The sequence below is a fragment of the Meleagris gallopavo genome, chromosome 2 (assembly GCF_000146605.3).
Source record: "Meleagris gallopavo isolate NT-WF06-2002-E0010 breed Aviagen turkey brand Nicholas breeding stock chromosome 2, Turkey_5.1, whole genome shotgun sequence".
In the NCBI taxonomy this organism is placed as follows: domain Eukaryota; kingdom Metazoa; phylum Chordata; class Aves; order Galliformes; family Phasianidae; genus Meleagris; species Meleagris gallopavo.
In genome coordinates, this window is record NC_015012.2 from 76,765,174 (window position 1) to 76,786,633 (window position 21,460).

A 21,460-nucleotide genomic window follows, 5' to 3' on the forward strand; every position below is an offset into this window, starting at 1 on the left:
TGGCAACAAGAACTGTAAAATTTTTAACACCTTTTTCTAGGCCACAGGGTCAATTGCTAGACTGTGATCATATTTGATCTGTTATTGCATTCTGAATCTGTTTCACAATGTTTCTGGGGAGACCTTTGCATGGATTTGGCAACCTGATGCTAAGGAATGTAGGTGTTTCATTTGCTCTCCGAGAATTTTCCATGTCTTTACTACAGTAGTTGCACTTCACTGTTCTTGCTACAAGAACATTTTTATGGTGCTATCTACTTCATTGTGATTGAAATGTTAACACAGGAATTTGACAGTTGTACTGTAGCTACAGCAAAGGCTTTTTACTTATTTATACATTTTTACTTTATATGAAGCTGTTTAATATTTTGTCTCTATCTTTAGATTTGTACTCATGAATACGTGGAGTGTATTTCTGTCATCTAATATGAAAAATCTTCCTTATTAGTGCATGTAACTTTGTGGGTTTTACTGAGTTTCTCTATTTCTATCACTGGAAATACAATCTCGTACGTATAAATATGATAGAGCATATTATTTGCTCAAGAGAAAAACAAATACACATTCAAAGGGTAAGAACTAGATGACTGTAGACAGCCCTGTGAAAAGTCAGCAGGAGTGGTTGGCTCTGGTTCTCCTGGAAACAGTGATGACAAAACCCAGGAGTCTGAGGATCTTCTTTTTGTGGATAACTTCACTTCCTACTCTGTTTTGATGTTGTTGACAGAAAAATGTCATAGGGAGCAATGCCAGTTTCCTTGTAATGTAATATGAAATACGTTTCTAGTGTATTCTGAAAAGTTTTACATGCAAGTCCCATTTATGATGGAGTAAAAATCTAAAATAGTGCAACAAAAGCATGGTGATATACAATAAACCATTTCACAAATACAAATAAGCAGAGGAAAAGAAGCTGGGGGTGTTAGCTGGCAGCTGGCTGAATACAAGCCATTAGTGTGCCCAGATAGCTAAGAAGGCCAGTTGCATCCTGGCTGTATCAGAAATAGCATTGCCAGCAGAAGCAGAGAGGTGATCATCTGTACTTGGCACAGATGAGGCCGCACCTCGAGTACTGTGGTCAGTTTGGGGCTCCTCACTACGTGACAGACATTGAGGCCCTGGAGAGCGTCCAAAGAGGGGCAGCAAAGCTGTGAGGGGTCTGGAGCACAAGTCTCAAAGGGAATATCTGAGGGAACTGGAATTGTTGAGTCTGGAGAAGAGAAGGCTCAGGGGAGACCTTATCACTCTCTACAGCTACCTGAAAGGAGGTCATAGCAAGGCGAGGGTCTGCCTCTTCTCCTAGGTAACTAGTGATAAGATGAGAGATGATAGCCTTAAGTTGTGCCATGGGAGATTCAGATTGAATATTAGGAAAAGTTTCTTCTCCAAAGGAATGATGAGGCAGGGGCACAGGCTGCCCAGGGAGGTGGTTGAATTGCCATCCCTGGAGGTGTTCAAGAAATGTGTAGATGTGGCACTGAGGGGCACGGTGGTGATGGGTTGACAGTTGGACTTGGTGATCTCAGTGGTCTTTTCTAACCTTAATGATCCCATGCATCTATGATTTCATGACTTTTGTTTTGTTATTGTTTTATTTGTATCAGTTGTACCTGTTTTTAAATGAAAATTTGAAGAACACTGATATGATTACAAAATAATTTGTATGTACAAAAATGATCTGAAAAAGAACTGATTTTTAAAGTGCTTTTTCTTCTTTCTCCAGGCTATTGTAGTGACAGATGGAGAACGTATTCTTGGTCTTGGAGACCTTGGCTGTTATGGAATGGGCATCCCAGTTGGTAAACTGGCACTTTATACAGCATGTGGAGGTGTGAAACCTTTTGAGTGCCTACCTGTGATGTTGGATGTGGGAACAGATAATGAAGTAAGTAGTTTTCTGAGATGCAGCGTTACCAGTTTTAAGGGAACTGTTTAAAACTTGAACCATAAAAATTTGTCTTTCTCTATTATGATATGGTTTACAATTAAGTGGAAGCTAAAAAGAAATATGGAAAAAGTCTCATCCTAATGCACAGTATTCATTGTTTAATAAGGCTTGAGTATGTAAGGAAGATACTGACTGTAAAAATGTACTGTGCACACTGTGTCAGAAAGTTGTACAGCAAATTACATCTCAAGAAGGCGAGGATGTTAGAGTTAAAACTATGATAAAAAGCGGCATTCTTGCTCTACTTTTGCTGCAGAATTCCTCTGCAATGATTTCAAATGTGAGTTCATTCTGAGGGAACAGCTTGAAGCTACAGCCTTATATGTGTTCTGAGCGCACTTCTGTGTACTTTGGTTGTATATTAACTTCAGCTATAGAAATCTCTGTAGTGCTACGAGTTTTCCCAAAGTGAGGTCCTCATGCTTCAAAGACCTTGCCTTCCTTGACTTGGCTTCCCATCTGTATGAAGTAGAGAGATTTAAAAACAGCTAGTTACAGAAAATTGGTTTTGTTATTTCCAGAGCGCCCGGGATTACTAATTACTTGGCCTCTCTTGTTCCCTTTTTTTAGCTGAAAGAATATTTGAATTTGGTATCTCTTAATGATATCAAATATCATCAGCAATATCATTATGCTTTAGAAGAAGTTACACTGTGACTGATGCAAGCATTAAACTTTGTGAATGATAAACGTATTTATTGTATTGAAGATAAATAAAGCGTTCTTGTACCAGTGAATTTAGCAGAGATTTCTAGATTGCTAGGCTGGGTGTGTGAAACCTCAGCTTCATCTCTGCCCCTTCCACACTGGGATAGTTTAGAAAGAGTACATCATGAAAGCATTACTAAAATTAGGAATAGTCTGCTATCCTCTGTTTCCCCAAAATCGTCTCCTGAAAGTGAACAGATTAACTTGTAAAATGCATCTGATCACTGTAGGGCACAATCATATCAAGTCACATAAAAATCTTATTAGCTATAAAATATTTTTATTCCTGGTTTGAGTAGGTGAGACAGTCATTTAATCTATGATTAAGTATTTCTAAGCAGCAAATTTCATCCGCTACTTCTGATACTGCAATATTCTTTCCATTTTTCTTTTATGTCAAATTTTATTATCATTTTTAATTTTTCATGGGATATTATTGTCTTGAAATGTATTAAACACATGTAGATCATGCCAGAAGTATTGCCTCCTATTTATTTTCAAGGACACTACAACAGATACAAAGAGCACAGTAGCACTATTTGTTAGAGCAAAGTATCAGCTACAAAACACCGTTTTTCAACACAGTCACCATCATTAACTGTGCATTTTCACCAGCGATGAACATGAGCCTGCATGCTGTTCTCATAAAAATCTGCCCAATTGGAAGGCACCACTGTCACTTTGACTGCTGCAGAAACATGTCATTGACTGTCTAACTGTGCTCACATACACTATTTGGACTCCATAAATGACCAGCAAGTGTTGACAAATATCAGTGGATGCCATTTTCTTTTCATATGGAGGAATTCAATGACACACCTTTGCTTCATGTGCAATGTCAGACATTGTTTTGTCAGACTGCCCCTCTGCTGCCATTTGTCACACAGCAATAACATGTAGTGAAATCTTGACGGGAAGATTCAACCTCTACTGCCATACCACCAACATCCGCTTCTGATATTGTGGACCAAAATTAAAAAAATAGGAGGTGTTACTTTCAGAGCAACCTCACTGCAAGTATGTGTCTGTGTATGTAACTCTACAAGTACCAAAAAAAGTGTACGTGTACTAGTAGTTCAACTTTTATAACACTCTTCTTGTGGCTAAACAATGAGGTCAAGGTTTCTGAAAAGGTGGTCAACCTTAAGTGTTACAAGATGCAAACAAACTTCATGAGCTGGTGTTTGTTGATGCTCTGGCACCTCTTATTAGGAGGACTGCCCAGTCATCTAAAAGCCTCAATTAAATTTACTGCTGAAAGAGGCCTTAAACTAATCTTCAGTGAATGGATGGCTGAATAAAGAGGTTTTGTATTTGATTGTTGTTTTTTTCCTCATAGTTATAGTGGTTGCAAGAAATAATACTAGCCTACAATTCAGCACTGTTCATGCTCATCTGAGTTTTTGCAATGGTGAGGAGAAGTCAACAGCGTGTGAGAAATTAAGTTTCTGAGTCATGGTTGGGTTACTGACTAAAGGCTCTTTTGGGGTTGTGCTAGACTGCACTTCAAAGAGTAGATGTTTTTTTTCCCAGTTGGGACTGCTCAGATTTTTAAGCATTTACCTTTGAGCTGTAACTGGGAATGAGATCCCAGAATTTGCCACTTGACTGAAGAGACTACATGGGACTGATTCTATTCATTGTGCATTTGGAGCTTGCATCTTGCCTCTTGCTACTTCAGTCATGTCAGGAGTCCAGGGACACCAGCTCCGTTAGTTTCTTCCCTATCACCCCCCCTTCTCTGCCCCATAGCTCCTGTTCTCTCTTTAATGCTGGTGTTTGTCTGGCCAGGTGTTGAGCCACTTCAGGGCTATGCTAATTGTAATTGTCAAGCTGCTGTGAAATGGCACTTATATTACTTGTCTTAAAATCTAAACCTCTCTAACAAATAGCAGTGTTTTTATGCTGTATTTTCTTACTCAAGCCAGAATTTTTCATTATCAGATGCAATGGAACTCAGACTAATAACTTGGGCATATATAAATAATAATTATGCTGAACATGTTTTTCAAAATGTGCAGATGTTTTCCATTTAGATTAGTTCCTTCTCCCTTTCTGTGGGGGCCTTAATGCTTTAAAATGTTTAAAAATATGTATTTTTGGCAACTTTAACCTGTTGTGCAGAACCTGTAAATTCTCCAGAAAGATTAAATCTCACTTTAAAGCAGATTGCAAGAAAAACTTACAAATTTGCATCCTGCATTGTTTTATTTTGTTTTTTACATACAGGACACAAAATAGTGTATATAGGAACTCAGTCCATTCTAATGATTATTGAATGTTTTGTTACTGCTAGTTTTAGCAGAGGCATTTTTAGTTTTGGTGTTATCCTGCTACTCATAAAATGAGGAAATGAAAAGAAAATGCAGCATTTTTATACAGTTGTCCAGTTAGTAAGACAAAAGGAAAATGCTTTCTTAGAAGTAAAAAAAAATATCTAGTAGAAAGACTTGCATGACTGAAATAGTAAATTTCTCTGTGTAATCACCACAGGACTGAGAGTCTAAGCGGGGTAGTGTTGACTACTGCCAAAACTAGTATGCATAGTTTTAAGTCATTGACAAATTGGAGGCAAGCAATCACTCTTAGAACATTTTAATACAAATATTTTAAGGCATTACATGGGATACTGTTAATTATTTACCATGAAAATTTCAGTGCAAGTTGTGTCTTATTCAGTAATCATATTTGTAGGAGGTGAAAATGGTGTTTCTCAGTTGGGATTTTCAATCCAGGTTAAGCATACTCATATACCAGTCTCTGTACTGATATCAAAGTGTTGTTGGGAATGCTGAGGTCATGTGGTTTCTGGATTCTGAGCATTCATCAAACATTAGAGAGGCATATATTAATTGCCTTCTAATGGTTAAAGGATCTGCTTGCAGAAGAATAATAAATAGTTGTCACAGTACAGCAACTACAACTTACTGGAGACTTCCCTGAAATATTTTCTCTGCTGTAAGTGGGATGTTTTAAGGGTGAAGGAAATAATCAAGCAGAGTCAAGGAAAAACATTTAGACATTAAAATACAAATGATGTTTGTTTACTACTTAAAACTGCTAGTAAACTCAAAAAAATAAGTAATAAACAGTAAGCATGTCTGTTGGTTAAAAAAAAAAATATGCTCACAAGATAGATTCTGTACTGGGAATGGACAGTTGTGGAAGCTGTGGAAGGATTCATTGTATGTTAGCATTTAAACATAAGCCATTTACCATATCTTTCAGTTTAGTAAGAAAACATTCAATTTTTTTTTTAAATTGTACTTTCCCATAGAACAGAGAGGTCAAAACATTTGGTGTTGAAGCCTCTTGGTGTCCTGGAGCCATCTCAGGATTGCTCAGCAGTCTCAGGAGTGTCAGGTTGACAGTTGAGTTGATGACTCTGAAGGCCTTTTCCAACCTGGATGATTCTGGCTGCATCCAGGATGGTTTTAAGGAAGCTGGACGAAGAAACTTTGTTTTGCTCTGGATAGGCACAGTTAGTTAGAACACTGGTCAGATATATACACATGCCATTATTGGCATCTAACTACATACAGATGAACCATGACTGTCAGTACAATTTTTGCAAACGTGTATCTGATGCTGTTCCTTTATTCATATAACTGACAAACACAGTCATGTAAGTACTGAACAGTGCACAAAAGAGAGAAATGTGCAAGGCAGTTGCTAGAACAGCTCCTGCTCCTTCATCTGCCACACCACAGAACTGTAAGAAATTGGGTTGCTATTTGAAGCTATTTCTCTCATGCATACATTGGAATATTTTTTCCTTAACTTACTGCAAGTATTTAAATGCAGGAATGTGACAGCTCTGACAGTTGCCCTAAATAGGTCAATAAGCATTACTGGGCTGGCAGTTCAGATATTTCTGGAGGAATGACCGGCATCCATGGTGGAAGACTGAATCCAGAAAAACTGAGGTACAAATTCAAGCTCAGTTCTTCAACTTGGTACTGTAGTTAGCTTTCTGCATTTCCCCAAATTACTTCCACATGTCATAAGAACTTGTACCAATCTTCAACTTTTACATTATTCCAAAATATCATGCTATGAATGTGAATAAGGAAGCTGCTGATAAAACATAGAGACAAACCTGCTTCTATTATTTCTATTCCAGTCAAAATAGAAACTTGGATAGAAGTAAGCTCACTGTAGCAGAAAAGTGCAGTTTCTAATTGTCACAGGTTCGGCCTGCTCCCTGTGACAAGTGGATGAAGGGATCCATAGATCCATGCCCTAGGAAAGGGGGTTGGAAGAAAGGAAATTGCAGGGAGATGGGCCTAGATGGGGAAAATTGTGTGATGTTATGATGTGGAATAATGATGAAAAACCATAAAACCATGGCACTAATCAAACTAAAGGTGCAAACTTATAAAAAAAAATCATGCACGTTTGGGTGCATGTAGGGATTTCTGAATAAAACATAGTCACAATTATCATTCATATGTAGATGAGTTGCATTTCTACACTGAAGTTTGCATAGTTAATGCATTATAAAATTGTTATGGTCTCTGAATTTAAAGAGGTCATATTCCTTTTGCCTTGCTCTTGGATTCTGACTCTTAGAACTAGAGCCAGCTGTGATAGTGTACTCAATAATAATGACTAAATGAAATAAATGAATAAATTATAATGGAACTTTCTGAATTCCACAAATAGAAATCTTTATATAGACAGGAGCAAGGAGTTATCTTTGTAGCTGGGGCCCTGTTTTCTAGGTTATGTTCTGTAGGTGTGTTCACTAACAGTTTTGAGCATTTCTGGTATGCACATGATCCGTGTAGGGTGCAGACAGTAGATTTCTAGATATACAGCTTTTCATGTAGCTATGTTAGATATGATTGATCAGTTTAACCCATCTTACTGAGGTAGATGGTCCCTTTCCCATGTTCCACAGAGCAGTGAGTCCAGACTAGGTACTCAAAGATTATGCTGTGGCCTAATCATGCTAATCTCCAGACATTACAATCTCTAAAACTATTGATGGAGTAAATCTTCAGGCAGCATATTTCCTGCTCCTGCCATTCTGATAGGAGATGGTTGCAGTAACCTTTTCAGGAGTTTAGACCTTATCAGGGATGTTTCTTGCTCTTTGCACCCTCTTTCACAAATTTGGTGCTGTTTTACAAGTAGATTTTTTCCCCTTAAAGCTTACTACAAGATTCTTCCGCTTGCCAGCACTTGAACAAACATGAAAATTCATGAATATTCCTTTTTTACTCCTACTTCTCCCTTCCAGTTGGCAAGAAAATATTGCAGTAGGGTATTACTTTTCATACAGACCGTCATGAATCATTTTTTGTTTTCACTGCTCAAAAATACTGAAAAGTCAAGTCAGTTCTGAATTACAATTCCATCCAGCCCATGGTGCTGAAGAAAAAAATCCCAAACCAATATTTTTTAATTTTCAGGAATTAGTAGCCTTCTTTTAAATTTATTCAGTTATTTGGAGTGGACTGAGTCTGCGTTAGAGAAGGGTGTGGACAAGTGCAATCTATTTTTCATGTTTCTTCTAAAATTAGGGGCTTTGGTACAGTAGAAAAGATACAGAGTATAATTAATAACCTTCTAAAGACTGAAAGGAAGGAGTAAAAAAAGAACGAGTAAGACGATATCGAGTCTAGATTTTACAGTCTATAGTATGGAGAAAATGGAAAGTCTGAATCTGAGTATGTCTGGCATTTCCCAAAAATGCAGAAAGGGATATACCTAAAATTGTACTTCAAGCCATGATTTTACTGAGAATTGATAAGGTTTTTTTCGCACTGATACGATTATGAAGCTAGAATGGAACAGAACAATAATGTATGGAGTGTGTTTGCTTCAGAGCAGAATAATTGTCTCTATGTCGTTCTCCTTAAAATTTCACTTCTAAAACAAATTGGCCATCTCTCCTAAACATGCTTCATTAAAAAAAAACAAACCAAACCAAACCAAAACAAAAAAATCAGAAATACCTGAAACTGAGCTAACAACCATATTATACTTGCAAATATGAAGGAGTTGGGAAGAGGATGTAATTTATGACAACCACCATTTGCCCCTCATTGCAGAGGCCTTTCTACAATTTTCCTGAGCTGCTCACACATCTGACAGCTGATCGTTTTTGGCACTTTTTGGAGAGCTTTCCTTCTCTTGCTTTTAAGGGGTCTTTTACTGAACAGTTCTTGCAATGCAGTTAGAAACATTCACAACTTGAAAATATCAAAAGTTCTTTTGCCTCTAATTGAGAAGTTTTGGGAATTTCTAAGTGTAATAATAAGTTGAGATTTACCATTTGAATGCTTCTGCTGTATGCTGCTAATTTGTTGTTGAGACATGCAGACCTCAGTCTTTTGACTATGCAGTATCTTGCTCCTTCTCTCTCAAAGTATTATTTTACATTAGCCTGTTCTCTCAGTTTATAGCTCCCTATTTCTCAGACTTTGAGACTTTTGATAAAGTGAAGTTGGATTGTCAGAAAAGCACATAGAAAACAATAAAACAGAAGAGGAAATGAAATCAAAGCTTTAGGAAATAGATAAGAAATGATATTAAATAAGCTTACTTTAACCAAAACTTGAAATAAATGGAAAAGTAAAGGTTATGTAAGTGATCCAATGGTGCATGGTATATCCAAATCAGTGGCTTGACAAGGCAAGTCTACACCAGAGGAAATACTGAGCTAAATTCTTAAATTTTATCAGAACTAGAGGAGAATTTGTAGAGGTTTTTACTCATGCAATTGGAGGTACAGTACTCTGTAATTTGTTGTTGTTGGTTTTTTTCCTCCTAATTAGTATTATTTCTAAATGATCATGTAATTCCTTGGTTGTATTAAACCTGATTCTTCAGTCTGTAGAAGGCTGTATATAAATGGCTTGTGCTTCCTAAGGGAGTGCTGAGCATGAATGCATTGCCTACCCCTTTTATGAAATAATTGTGCACAACGGGGAACAGCATTTATTCATGATATTTAGAGCTGTTAACTCTTTTGACTTATTTGCAAATGTAGATCATATGCTATCTTTACCATGGCATTCCAGAGGAATGTATTACATCATCGCCTGTGTTTTCACTTAGAGGCTTTTCTTATATTTTGTTAGGCTCAGCTCAGTAGCTGTGATTATCAGTAGATTTATCAATAAAATTCCAGTATAAGTGGGCTTTTCTTTTAAACATTTACTCAATTTAAATATTTTTCAGACTCAGTTATATATTATCTACACTAACCACATTTTGATTGCTAGTATATTCACTTGTAATGAACTTCTTTCTTTAAAGAGTAGAAAGACATTGTGTTTACATTATTTCTGTTATAATGCATGTCTCCTTTTGTTCTAATACAGAAATGAAAAATACTTGCCTCTAAACTTTCATTCAGAATATAAATACATACAGCCCTTTGTCAAACCAGTGAACTAATCACACAATTAAAACAAACAAAAATACAACAATGTAAAATTCTAATTTTCTTCATCTGGATTTGCTTTTGCCATTGTACAAATTTACTGCAATCTATAATACTCACTGCAGTGTTCTTGCACAGTTAAATTAAAGGAGAATTTCAAGTTAATTTTACCTTTTTAATATTTTTAGCATTAATAATGTTGTATAAAATATTATTATATATTTCAGAGCGGAACTTAGCTTTACTATCACTGTATTTTCCTCTACTTAAACTGTATTGTACTTAGATTTCCATAAAACACTGGAGATCAGTGCTTGTAATCTCCTTGTAACCATCTGCTTTCTCATATTGCTTGAGTCCTAGACCAAAAATAAGGCCTTCCTAGTGTACCTACATAGATAGCAATATTTTTGTCTATCCTCTATTATCTTTTTAATACTTGAGATTCAACAGAATAGACACATATAATCTCATATTTGAATAATTAATCTTGAGAATGTAACCCAGCATTCCTGAACTCAGTAAGCTCCAAATGACTGGGCAAGATAAAAGTACCTTGAAAGTCATCTGAACCCAGGTTAATCATCTGAGGCTAATTTCATGAAGAGATGTAGACATTTCTTGTAGAGGATCTGCCTCAAACTGGTCTAATGAATGGTATCTATTTTTGTTCAATGGCTACTAAAAGAGCTTAGACTAGATTAGATGTTGAAATATCCAACATAGATTCTTAATTTAAATAAGATAATTTCATACCTGGTTTGCCCTTCACTTTCCTCTCTGCTACATGCTTTTTCCACATCGCTCAAACTTCTAAAAAGATTAAACTTGTTTTTGAACACATCAACTTTTTTTTTTAATAACAAACTCTTTCTATCATTGAGAAATGCCATTCTACTGCTTAATGTGTGAGAAGACCTCGACAATTATCTCTCATTTTTGTTTAGTTGTCATCCTCCAAACTTTGCCATTTTGGCTAGGAGAGTGTGGCATTCTTTTCTCTAGACTGTTGTTTTTATGAAATACGTTGTTTATGAATATTTCTTCTGTGAAATAATCTATTTTATTAGACCATGGAAAATCTGAGAGAGCCAGATGGGGTTTCAGATTGCTGCATTTACCAAAGAGTGTATCTGCAATGATTTTATGGACCCAAGAAGAAGCAGAGGAGGAAACGGCATTAGCAGAAAGAGCGTTAATGCAGGCACTAGATTTATGTCTCAGTTTCAGCTCATATTAAAAAGTATGAGATGTATACTGGTATTACCAGCAGTTACATCAGTTCATTTCATGTCTTTTCATTCCACGTTTCAGTAAAACAGGATTTATAAAAGAGGGTAGAAATGAATATCTGGAAATGCTTATTTTGGATAGTATGCATGAATATCCATAGACCAAACTGATGACAGACCTTATTTCAAAATACATCAAATATTTCCAATTCTTAACACTCAGAAAACAGCAACAGATACTATTTCTTTTAGTTGGCTTCTGTTCTTTCTGAAACTAGCTACCTGCTTCTTCAGCACTTTGACAATCAGTGGAGAAGACGAGAGTGGGGATGAGCCATAAATATAGTTATTATAACAAACTGTGAGATAAGATGCATCATCTCTGTTACCACAGAAATAGACCTAGTTTCTGAGACAAAACATCATGGGTTGATGGTGAGGCTGATCCTAAAACCTTGGGCCTTGCTCTAAAAGGTCTACATTGTGCACAGAGCTACTCCTGCCTTATTTTTTTCCTGTTGTTAGGAAATCAGGCATAATCAAAAGCTGAGATGTGAGCATCAAAAGAATATCATTAGACTTGGTTAGTAATTTCCAGTTCATCAAAGGGTCATTGTTGGTGTTACCTTTTTATGTAAGAAGAGACTCAATATATTTGGTTCCAGTAAAGATCATGGCTGTGTCAGCACTGGAGACAGGAATGCCAGGGTCAAGGATATTCTGTGAATGTCCACGAGGGAGTAATTTATGGAAGTAAATGAAATAAATAGATACAAGTTTAACGGAGTTGAGAATAAGAGGACACAGCAAGTGACAAAGATTTATAGTTACATCTGAAAAAAAAACAAAAATCATCACAAAATATCAAAACTGTTGATCAGAAGCAAGACATATTGATAAAATGAAGTAAGATTTTCAGTTTTATAAACAGTGCATATGTTAAAATTCTCTTCATTTTGCTGTGTAGTGAACTCAAGACACAATTTGTCTGTTATTAAATTGTGAGTTGAAAAAAAAAAAAAGAAAAATTTCTAGAAAAATTTTCACTGAGGCCAGAATTGGTTTTAGGTTTCTGTGGATGCTATTATATCCTCTTTAGATCATATTCTGTAACTGCTGTTTGATCATCTTCTGTAATTTATTGTAAGCACACACAACATAACTTTCTTTCAGCATTTTAAGTTGGAGATTTGTATTTTCCTTTTTATGTTTAAGAGCACTAAGATAATAATGTTTGGTTTTGATTATCTATTTCTGTAACTTGTTTCCCTTCTCAGTCAGGCGTATTCTAAAATATGGAGGGCATTGTTAAATGTTTTGTGATGTGGGACAGCACATGAAGATTGAGATTTTAGCTATTTAAGTGCTGAAGCTCTTGAAGAAGGAATGATAGTAGCTAGACATTTGGGGGCTACTTACAGTCAGGTGTACTCAGAGCTTAATTATTAGTCTGAGCTTTTCCTGAGATTCGGTAAAATCTTTTATAAAAAGTAGATGTCAGGGATTTTGGAAATTTCTTTTCATGTCTTCTGATAATTACATGCGTTAAATGTAAGATTTACTCCACTTCCTTGCCTTCTGATTATTGTCTCTATTCTAAAATATTAATTACTATGTGCAGTGCAATCTGCTAAAGTCCTAAACAATGTCAGATTCTTCAGGACTATTGTTTTCTCAATAGGCAAATAAGATTAAGATTTTCACGAAGTGCCACTGGCATGCAGACAACCATTTGTTTTCAGTTTTACTGTATAAAAGAGTTATGCATCCTTAAATTGCATTTGATGAAACATTGCTCTGCAACCATGGTTCTGAGCGTCTTCCAAATTCCAACTCAAATTACAGGCATTTGTGGTGTTGGCATCTTCCCTATCCCTTCAGTCAGATGTTAACATTAAGTGAGTTCTCTGAGACTGTTAAACATAATGCAGTATGCTTATCTTGGTGTTTTTATTTTTGTGTATCCTAAAATGCACACCGACACAGCTAGATGTGGTTGTGGCAGCATGTCACTGATGCAGTACTAGCCTGATTTAGTGCATCAGTGTCTACCCTTGGATATTGTGGTAAAGCTGTCCTTGTGAAAAAATCATTTGTGACCTCCTAAGAGAATGAGTCAGAAGGCAGTATTAGATGAGGAATAATATATTGTTTCTAAAGACGTGAAAAAAATTTGTAGGGAAAGGAGCAGACTGTTTTCTGAGCTCTGCATTTCTTGGCCCATCAGAATTGTCCAGTATTTAATTTTCTATGGGTATCCCCAACTAGCAACTCCCTCTAAGAGCTTCTCAAGGTTGGGTCTTCCTTCAGCTACTCTTGACTTTATCCTGTTGCGTGAAAGATCATATTTGTTTGTTTTTTCATCTATTTCATTTATAAAGCTCTTTGTTAAGCTGAGGAACTGAAAGATGTTTTTAGATGAGTAACATAACCAGGAAAATGCATTGAAATGTTACATGCAGCTAACAGTCTTCATAGTCTTCATAGTTCCCCTTTGGATGCTCTCTAATTGTTTTATATGTCCTTATACTGTGGCACCCAAAACTGCTAATGTAAGTTACTGTACTGGTCTACAGACAAAGATGTTTGTCTCTTAACTTTTCATTTCATTGGAAAGTCAAAGAACTTACATTAGAATGCTGCTAAATACATCATCATTTCAAAACAATCTACTTGAAAAACATTATTGATAGATTTTCAGAATATAAGCAGTTAGTTAACTGATTGAACTAGAGAATACATGAAAGTTAAAATAAAATAATTAAGTTGTAATTATTTGTATCCGTTTCTTTCTATGTAGTACTAATTTGTAGGGAGCATATTCTTCAGCTGAAATAGTTTTACCTCTGTGTTTACACTATTCTATGTATTCTGGCAACAAAATCAAAATTATAATTATGCATCTATTCTAAACACTGCAGGAAAACCTGGCAAGAGCTGGATGCCAGGTTCCTTCTAAAGTCATTTTTGCTGTCACATGCTCTTCTATTTCTATACAAATATTTCAATTTTGCAGTCAATAACTATTTCTGGAATGACTTTTTCATTCCCATTTTGAATTTGCCTATTTCAAATGACTTTGGGAAAATCTGACATATCAAGGATAATTTTACTTCTCTGGAAGATAAATTCACAGGAAATGCAAATGAACTGCTTTTAGCAGTGTGAAATCTTAAGATCTTATGATGATTTTGGAAAACCTGTGCGAGCTGCATCATACATCCCACGGAGCATGCAGGGCTGGAGAGCAGAACCAGTGAGTGGCAGAAGCATCCTTCCCCACTGTGCACCTATGTTAATAGCATTACAGGGGAACTCAGAGACAACAAGCAAAATAATATTGTCCCAGGTTTCCCAGCTGGCAAGTGTCTGCTGCTCTGTGTCTTCTGTGAGCATACAGCACACTCCTCAATTCAGTACAGCTTAAGGCAAATTGTTTTTACTCTAATGGGCAAATTGATTTGCACTTTTAACACATTACCACAAGACTTCCATTAAACAGTATTCTCATTTTGCAAAATAGTGCCCAAAATGAAAGAAGGAAAGAAGGAAAGAAGGAAAGAAGGAAAGAAGGAAAGAAAGAAAGAAAGAAAGAAAGAAAGAAAGAAAGAAAGAAAGAAACATTCGCCCCCTTAAAGTTTTAAATTATGAAGATGTTTCAAAAACTTCATATCCAAACTGAGTCATAACTGATTACACCAATAATCCAGTTTGAACAGGGTAGTAACTCTGTAAAAGTTCAAGAGAAATATGTGTTCAAATTCATGCGGTTTAAAGAAAGGGCTAAAGAAAAGCCAAAGATCTGCCTTGAAACACTGGGTCTTATCCTCCTTATGCTACTTTTAAATCTTTAATATATATAAGCATTTTAAATCTATAGCCAATACTAAAACTCAGAGCTCTAAAACAAGCGTAGTTATAAGAAAACTATATAAATGTATTCATCTATTCACTTAGAATATTTAAAACATGCCAAACTCAGTGTTTCTGGGGCACGTTTAAACATCCAGTCTGGGAAGTCTCACAAGCCCAGACAATTAATTCAGCGACACAACGCTGATGAAAAGCTTGGCCAGCTATATACCGAAAGCCTGAAATTCCTTTACAGCTCAGTGCCTTCTACTTTACAAATGTTACAGTTCGACAAGAAATAGCCCGAAGTTCCTTTATAGTCCTGTTTGGAACAATGTATGAAGAAACCCAGGGCAAGAACAAAGAAACTAAACATTCTACAAGTGAAAAGAACAGTAGTTATTTCTGAGCTGTGAGTGGCAATCCATTGTGGAGCTTCTCTGTTTCCAAAAGGCACTGAAGAATGAATAAGCTGCTTAAGCACATTATCCTGTTATTCAGGTCAACACCATGCAAACTGGGTCCCCGCTTGTTGTTTTTTGTTGTTTTTTTTTTAGTGTTCACACATCTTGAGAGATTAACATTTACTATCAGCTATTTCATGGCTTTCAAAACAGATCACTGGAGAGAAAGTTCTATACCACAATCAAGTGTGTCAAGTTGACATGATGATTAGGTACTTTTCCTCAATGACTTGGGTTCCTTTTGTTCCCCAGCTTGTTGTCAAAGCTTAAACTTAGTTTTGTTCTTTTGGAAATCTAATCTCCTGTGAAAGTAAGTCTGCTTTTCCTGGTTAGTGGGTTTGTTACACATACTGTAATGATACTGGAAAAGTTGACACTAGTTTATTTTCAGGCACACTTAAGTTTAAGGCTAAAAAAACTACTAAAAAGTTGAGGTTTAGCAACATGGCAGAATTCAAGCTTTAAGCAAAATAAAAGTTTACAAGGAGAAAGGGCTTAATTGAGGTTCTGGTATTAGGAGTATCATATAGATCTACTTAAAATTAGCTGAGTAAAATAACAAAAAGTCCTTTGAAGAACCACCTGAGCATATTAAAACTGTAATGACTTTGAGGTTTTAAGAAAAAGGCAAGTCATTTATACCATCTTACTTGCGCACAATTATAGTAAAGAGATCAGCAAACCATCAAAGTTCAGGCAAGGCTTGAGCTGTGCACCTGGCTCTAATTTAGCTACAAAAGCCAAAGCGGTGAGAAACAGAAAATTGCACACATATATACTTCATCAATAAAGAAAAAACATGCGGAAATGTCATCTATTCTCAAACTTGGCACCAGGAAATTTCTTTGGAACATACATAATTCGGTGCACAGTTTCATGGAAAACTGGAAGTTAAGAACCCAGAGCTGCAAGATGCTGAGTCTCTCTGCTCACAAAGACATCAGCAAAGGGAGTTCAGACCTCTCAGTGCCATAACATATTTGGTATACAGTGATGTTTCACAGCAGAAATTCCTCCAGTGCCGTTAAAAATATCAAAATCCTTCATTTCTACAATGAGAAATAATATTCATTGGAACCACAGTTATAAAACTAAAGGGAAACTACAGCTGCACAGAACACCAGCAGCTTTGAGACAAAGATGTGCCACCTCCCAGAAATGAGAAACATTTCAGAGTATGATTGGTTTAATGAGGCATACAGCCACCAAGAAAAATGTAGGACCGTTGATACCTTTTCAACTGTTAATATTTGTAATGTTAAAACAGTCCAAATTCTTCCTGCGAGCTTCTTCTTTCTCAGGTTGGGGAAGAGCTTGTGAGCACAGTGGAGTTTCTGTTCTCCAGAAATGTCAGACATTTCAAACAACTTTTTTGTTTCCACAGGCCTGAAATTTCACTCTATGTGAAACTTTTTCCAATAAAAGAGTTCATCACCAAAAATAACATTGAAGCTATGGGCATACCGACAGTTTCCATCAAAATTAATTGCGCAGTAATCAATCTGCGTTCATTTAAATTTGCACTAACATGCTGAATCATGATTTTCTGCCCTGTAAGAACTGCTTACAGCTGCAAAGTGTTTTTAAGGCATTAGGAAGAATGGATAAGATTTCAATTTGTATTATATTATGATGCCTATTTTCTTTGAACAGGCTTACTTTGAAGTCCAGCACACAGAACTTAAACATGTATTAGATTCTTTGTTTGCAAATGCTGACTGAATTTTGGATGTTCGGAATCCTGCAAGTAACACTGACATTAGTTGGGTTTGAGGGTGTAGAATGCTTTGCAAAAAGAAACTTCATAATCAGGTAACCTTTTTCTTTGAACTATACTGCCTCTTTTACATACTCACCAGTAAGAGATCAGGACTCTTCCTACCTAAAGACAAGAGCTTTGTCAACACATTTGCAAAAGAAGAAAGGAGCTTTATCCTCTGTTCCTCCCCAGAAGGAGACCTCATCTTTGGGATGAGCTAACGCAAGTGCTAGCATCAGCTCACCCTTTCTCTAGACTTGCTGAACAGATAGGTACTTTAATACCACTGAATGATAATAGACATTTTCTCATCTGTAACCCCAAAAACATCTAAACACTAAAAAACACTAAAACCTGCCCTCCTGTCAGAGTCCAGAATTTAAAAGGTGGTACGTTCATAATGTTTCTATGACATCAACCTTAAACACAATTGTTGAAAGAATAGTTTCTGTGGGAAAACATTAATAGCAAAGAATATTCTATGCATTTGATACAGTTTGAAATAACAATTCTATTGTTTTGCACTGCCAAGTTAGAATTTTTCAGTTCATTTGCCTTTAAAAAGGCTGCTCAGTTCAGTCCAGTTTGCTCTTTCCATCCATGAGGTTGTTTATCTGCCAGTTTGATCTTTGCATCCTTTGCTTGCCTTTTGCTCAGGAAGCCTATTAATTTCTTAACCTGAAGAGAAATTAACAGTTGTAGCTTCAACTTACACAAACACTTAACCCCATTGCTCATATTCTAGGGTTGGCTCCCACATGCACAGACGGCTTTGCCCGGCTGAGGAACTGTCAGTGCCAGTGAACTTTAATTAAAAAACAACACTGTAATGGCTGGAAAGAATGCTTCATGAAGGAATCTTGTAACAGGCTACAAAATTACCACAGTTTGTCCCCAAGCAAGAGGCTGCACAAAACCAGACTGAGCCAAGGACATTCTGTGGAGGCTTCCGGCATATATCTGTGGCAATGAATAAAGAGCCCAGTGTGCAAGGGCTGTGGGCAGCCAGGCATGATGTGTGCCGAGCAGGCTCCATCCCTTCTGCCCTTGTGCGGGACAGCCTGCCTGCTTCTGTCCTTGCAATGCAATACATGGCACCAGACAAACTGTCCCAGGATGCCAAACTCATTTCCTTGCATACGTGTGCAGAGTTAACGCCTATTCAGCCTCAGAAGACTGAAATTTATGAACATGTATATAAGTGTCTGATGAGCAGCCCCACAAAAGGGCATCTTCACTGTATGCAGATTTGGGAACTACAGTATAAGAAGGACATAAAATGATTAGTGTGTCCAAAGGACCGCTACTAAGGTGGGGAAGGATCTAGAGGACAAGATGTACAAGGAACAGCTGAGATCCCTGGATTTGCTCAGCCCAGATCATTGGAGCTGAGGGGAGGCTTCATGATGGCCTGCAGCTCCTGACCTGGAGTGGATGGGCAGCGCTGAGCTCCGCTCTCTGTGGAAGCAACAGGGCCCAAGGAATGGCATGGAGCTGTGTCAGGGGAAGGGCACTGAAGGTTAGGGACAGGTTCTGCACCAGACAGTGGTGGACATGGAACGGGCTGCCCAGAACAGCAGTCTAGGCACTGATCTGCTGTAGTTTAAGGAGTGTTTGGACAGTGCTCTCAGACATAGAGTTTGAATTTTCGGTGGTACTGTGCGGGGTCAGGAGTTATACTCAGTGATCCTTGCAGGTCCCTTCCAGCTTGTGATATTCTGTGATTCTGTAATTCTACTATCCCTTGATAATATCCTAATACTACCAAGGGTGGTTGTCTCTTTGGTAAGTTTGTTTCTTATTAGTTTTCAGCTGAGGCTTTTGCCCCAAATATTTTTTTGGTTGTTCAACACTGAAGAGCTGGGAAAAGAATTCATGCGTTTTCCTAAAAGACAGAAATTAGATTTCTGATCCCTAGCATAAAGGAGGCTGAACAAGCTCTTCAACCTTTTTACTTTGTGCTGCACATGGGGATCTCTCTCCTGGAAGGAGAAGTTGTCCATATTTTTCTTTATGATATTTTTGTAATTGAAGTTGGTGAACTGAATTTGAATTCAATTTCGTAATTCAAGTTTTATTCAGTGGTGTTGGTTTCGGAAATGGCTTTCAGACGACAACAAAAATCAGTCAGCAGTCATACTGATTGTTTCTACAAGCTGTCTGAGCATGTGTGGAAGGACTAAACACCAGATACAAAAGATAAATTATCTTACTAATTTTCAGAGATCTGTAAAAAAATACTAGCAAAGAACGTTGTTATACGTTCTTTGAGATCCTGTGAGAGCCAATGAAGATATTGAATGAGGGAATTGCTGTAGTTGGAGTGAGTTGTCAAAGGGGATGGCAAAACACTTTCAACATATTTGTTAACTTGGTAACATATAATGTAGAAACAAAGCTGTCCAGTAGTGAAGACATGGAATTAAACACGTTTTGTGTTTTGTGGTTCTAGGGCAGATTCTGGATCATAAATCTCAAGGAAGAAAAAGTGTAAGATTTAAGCATAGAAAGATTCAGAAATCATATCCAACTGGTGGACATGGATAACTGAAATGGAGAATGCTGTAGTCTAAACTGATGTTTTAAAAAGTTGGAAGGAGAAGATTGCATATGTTTTGGCATACTGAATTTTAGAAAGCAGCACATTATCTGAATATCAGCTCATCAACACAGTTGAAATGATGAACTAAATATTCCCTGAGAGATATCTGTGAAACATGATAAGAAGAGAAAATAGCTTTTTTTGAATTCAAGCCCTGTCAGGATATAAAGGAAAAAAGGGAAAAGAACTAAATAAAGTTCTAAAAAGATATTCTTGAAACTTGACTTCCTAGGTTAAACTTTCACTTTTTCACTTGGAAATAATATACTTCTTTTGATACTAGGATATCCATTTTCTTTGATACAAAAGGCTGTTTCTTTAATCTCTTTGTTGCATTTTTTCAGTCTTTCTATAGAGCTGGATAAATGGATATGTATTTCATATGCTTGGGTTAATCCTCAAACACTGCATTGTTGTCCTTTTTAATATAGAATGTACTAGTGTAACTTGTTCCTGTAATAGTTCAAATAGTTATTTTTTTTTTAACAGGCATTGCTGAAAGATCCTTTGTATATTGGGCTGAGACATAAGAGAATCAGAGGTCAAGCCTACGATGATCTTCTTGATGAATTCATGGAAGCTGTGACTTCACGGTATGTGATATGTTTGTGCTGTTCTTTGGTGAATTCCATTGTGAACTTCATCTTGGAAGAAATAAATGCCCTTAGCTATGTAAGGAAGAAAGAGTAATGAGATCAGAGTTGCTATGTTTCTGATTATTTTTTTTTTTTGAGCATTATATTTTATAAGATGATAAACTGTCTGTAACTTGCCTTAAATAATGTCATTTTATGAATTCGCTGCATGAGTGGGAAAACTCATCTCGATATGAGTGAATTAACTTTTCAAACTATTTTTTTGAGGTTTAGTTCTAACTTCATGTGTAAGGCATCAGCATCATACTAGGAAAATGCTGTTTTTGCAGGCTGCTTGCCATTATGTTTAAATCTCTCTTCTCCTCGGGTTTTAGGGTTGCATGCACTCTGCACTGAATCTCTCTCTATTAAATACAAGAATAACAACAACAAAACAGAAAAAAGGAAAAGAAAGTCACCCTAGTCTCTGCCCCAACCCCAAACAAACACAGGACCTATCTTCTAATGTCTTGTTTTTAAATGCTGTGTTATAGACCAATTCCAAATCAGCTCTTTCTCTTGTTTCCTTCTCTACTATTCAGAAAGTAGTTAGATTTATTATTAGAATATATGGAATAGTACGTTCTGTGTCAAATGACACATTTGCTTACATTTTCCTTTGTCATTAAAATATTTGAAGTTCTCGAGTTCTCATTCTGCATTCAGTGTGTACATTAAATAGTGTAAGTACCAGAATCCTTATCAGAACATGCTCCCCACTTCTGCAGTAAATCATAAAGCCAGGACTGAGCTGTGGGACCAGGAAATACTTTCTAGCTCCTCAGTCTCAATTTGTGTCCCAGACATGTTTTGAATCCATGCTGGGACAGTTTATCATCTTATAAAATATAATGCTCCAAAAAA

General features: G+C 36.6%; 1 protein-coding gene across 2 annotated transcripts in view; it reads left to right on the forward strand.

The window, feature by feature from the left end:
* ME1 (malic enzyme 1) overlaps positions 1-21,460 on the forward strand; it is a 157,136-nt gene that overhangs the window by 65,587 nt on the left and 70,089 nt on the right. For both annotated transcript variants that reach the window (XM_010707673.3, NM_001303206.1), the window contains 2 exon segments: positions 1,724-1,885; positions 20,451-20,554. In XM_010707673.3, coding sequence (XP_010705975.1) covers positions 1,724-1,885; positions 20,451-20,554 — 266 coding nt within the window.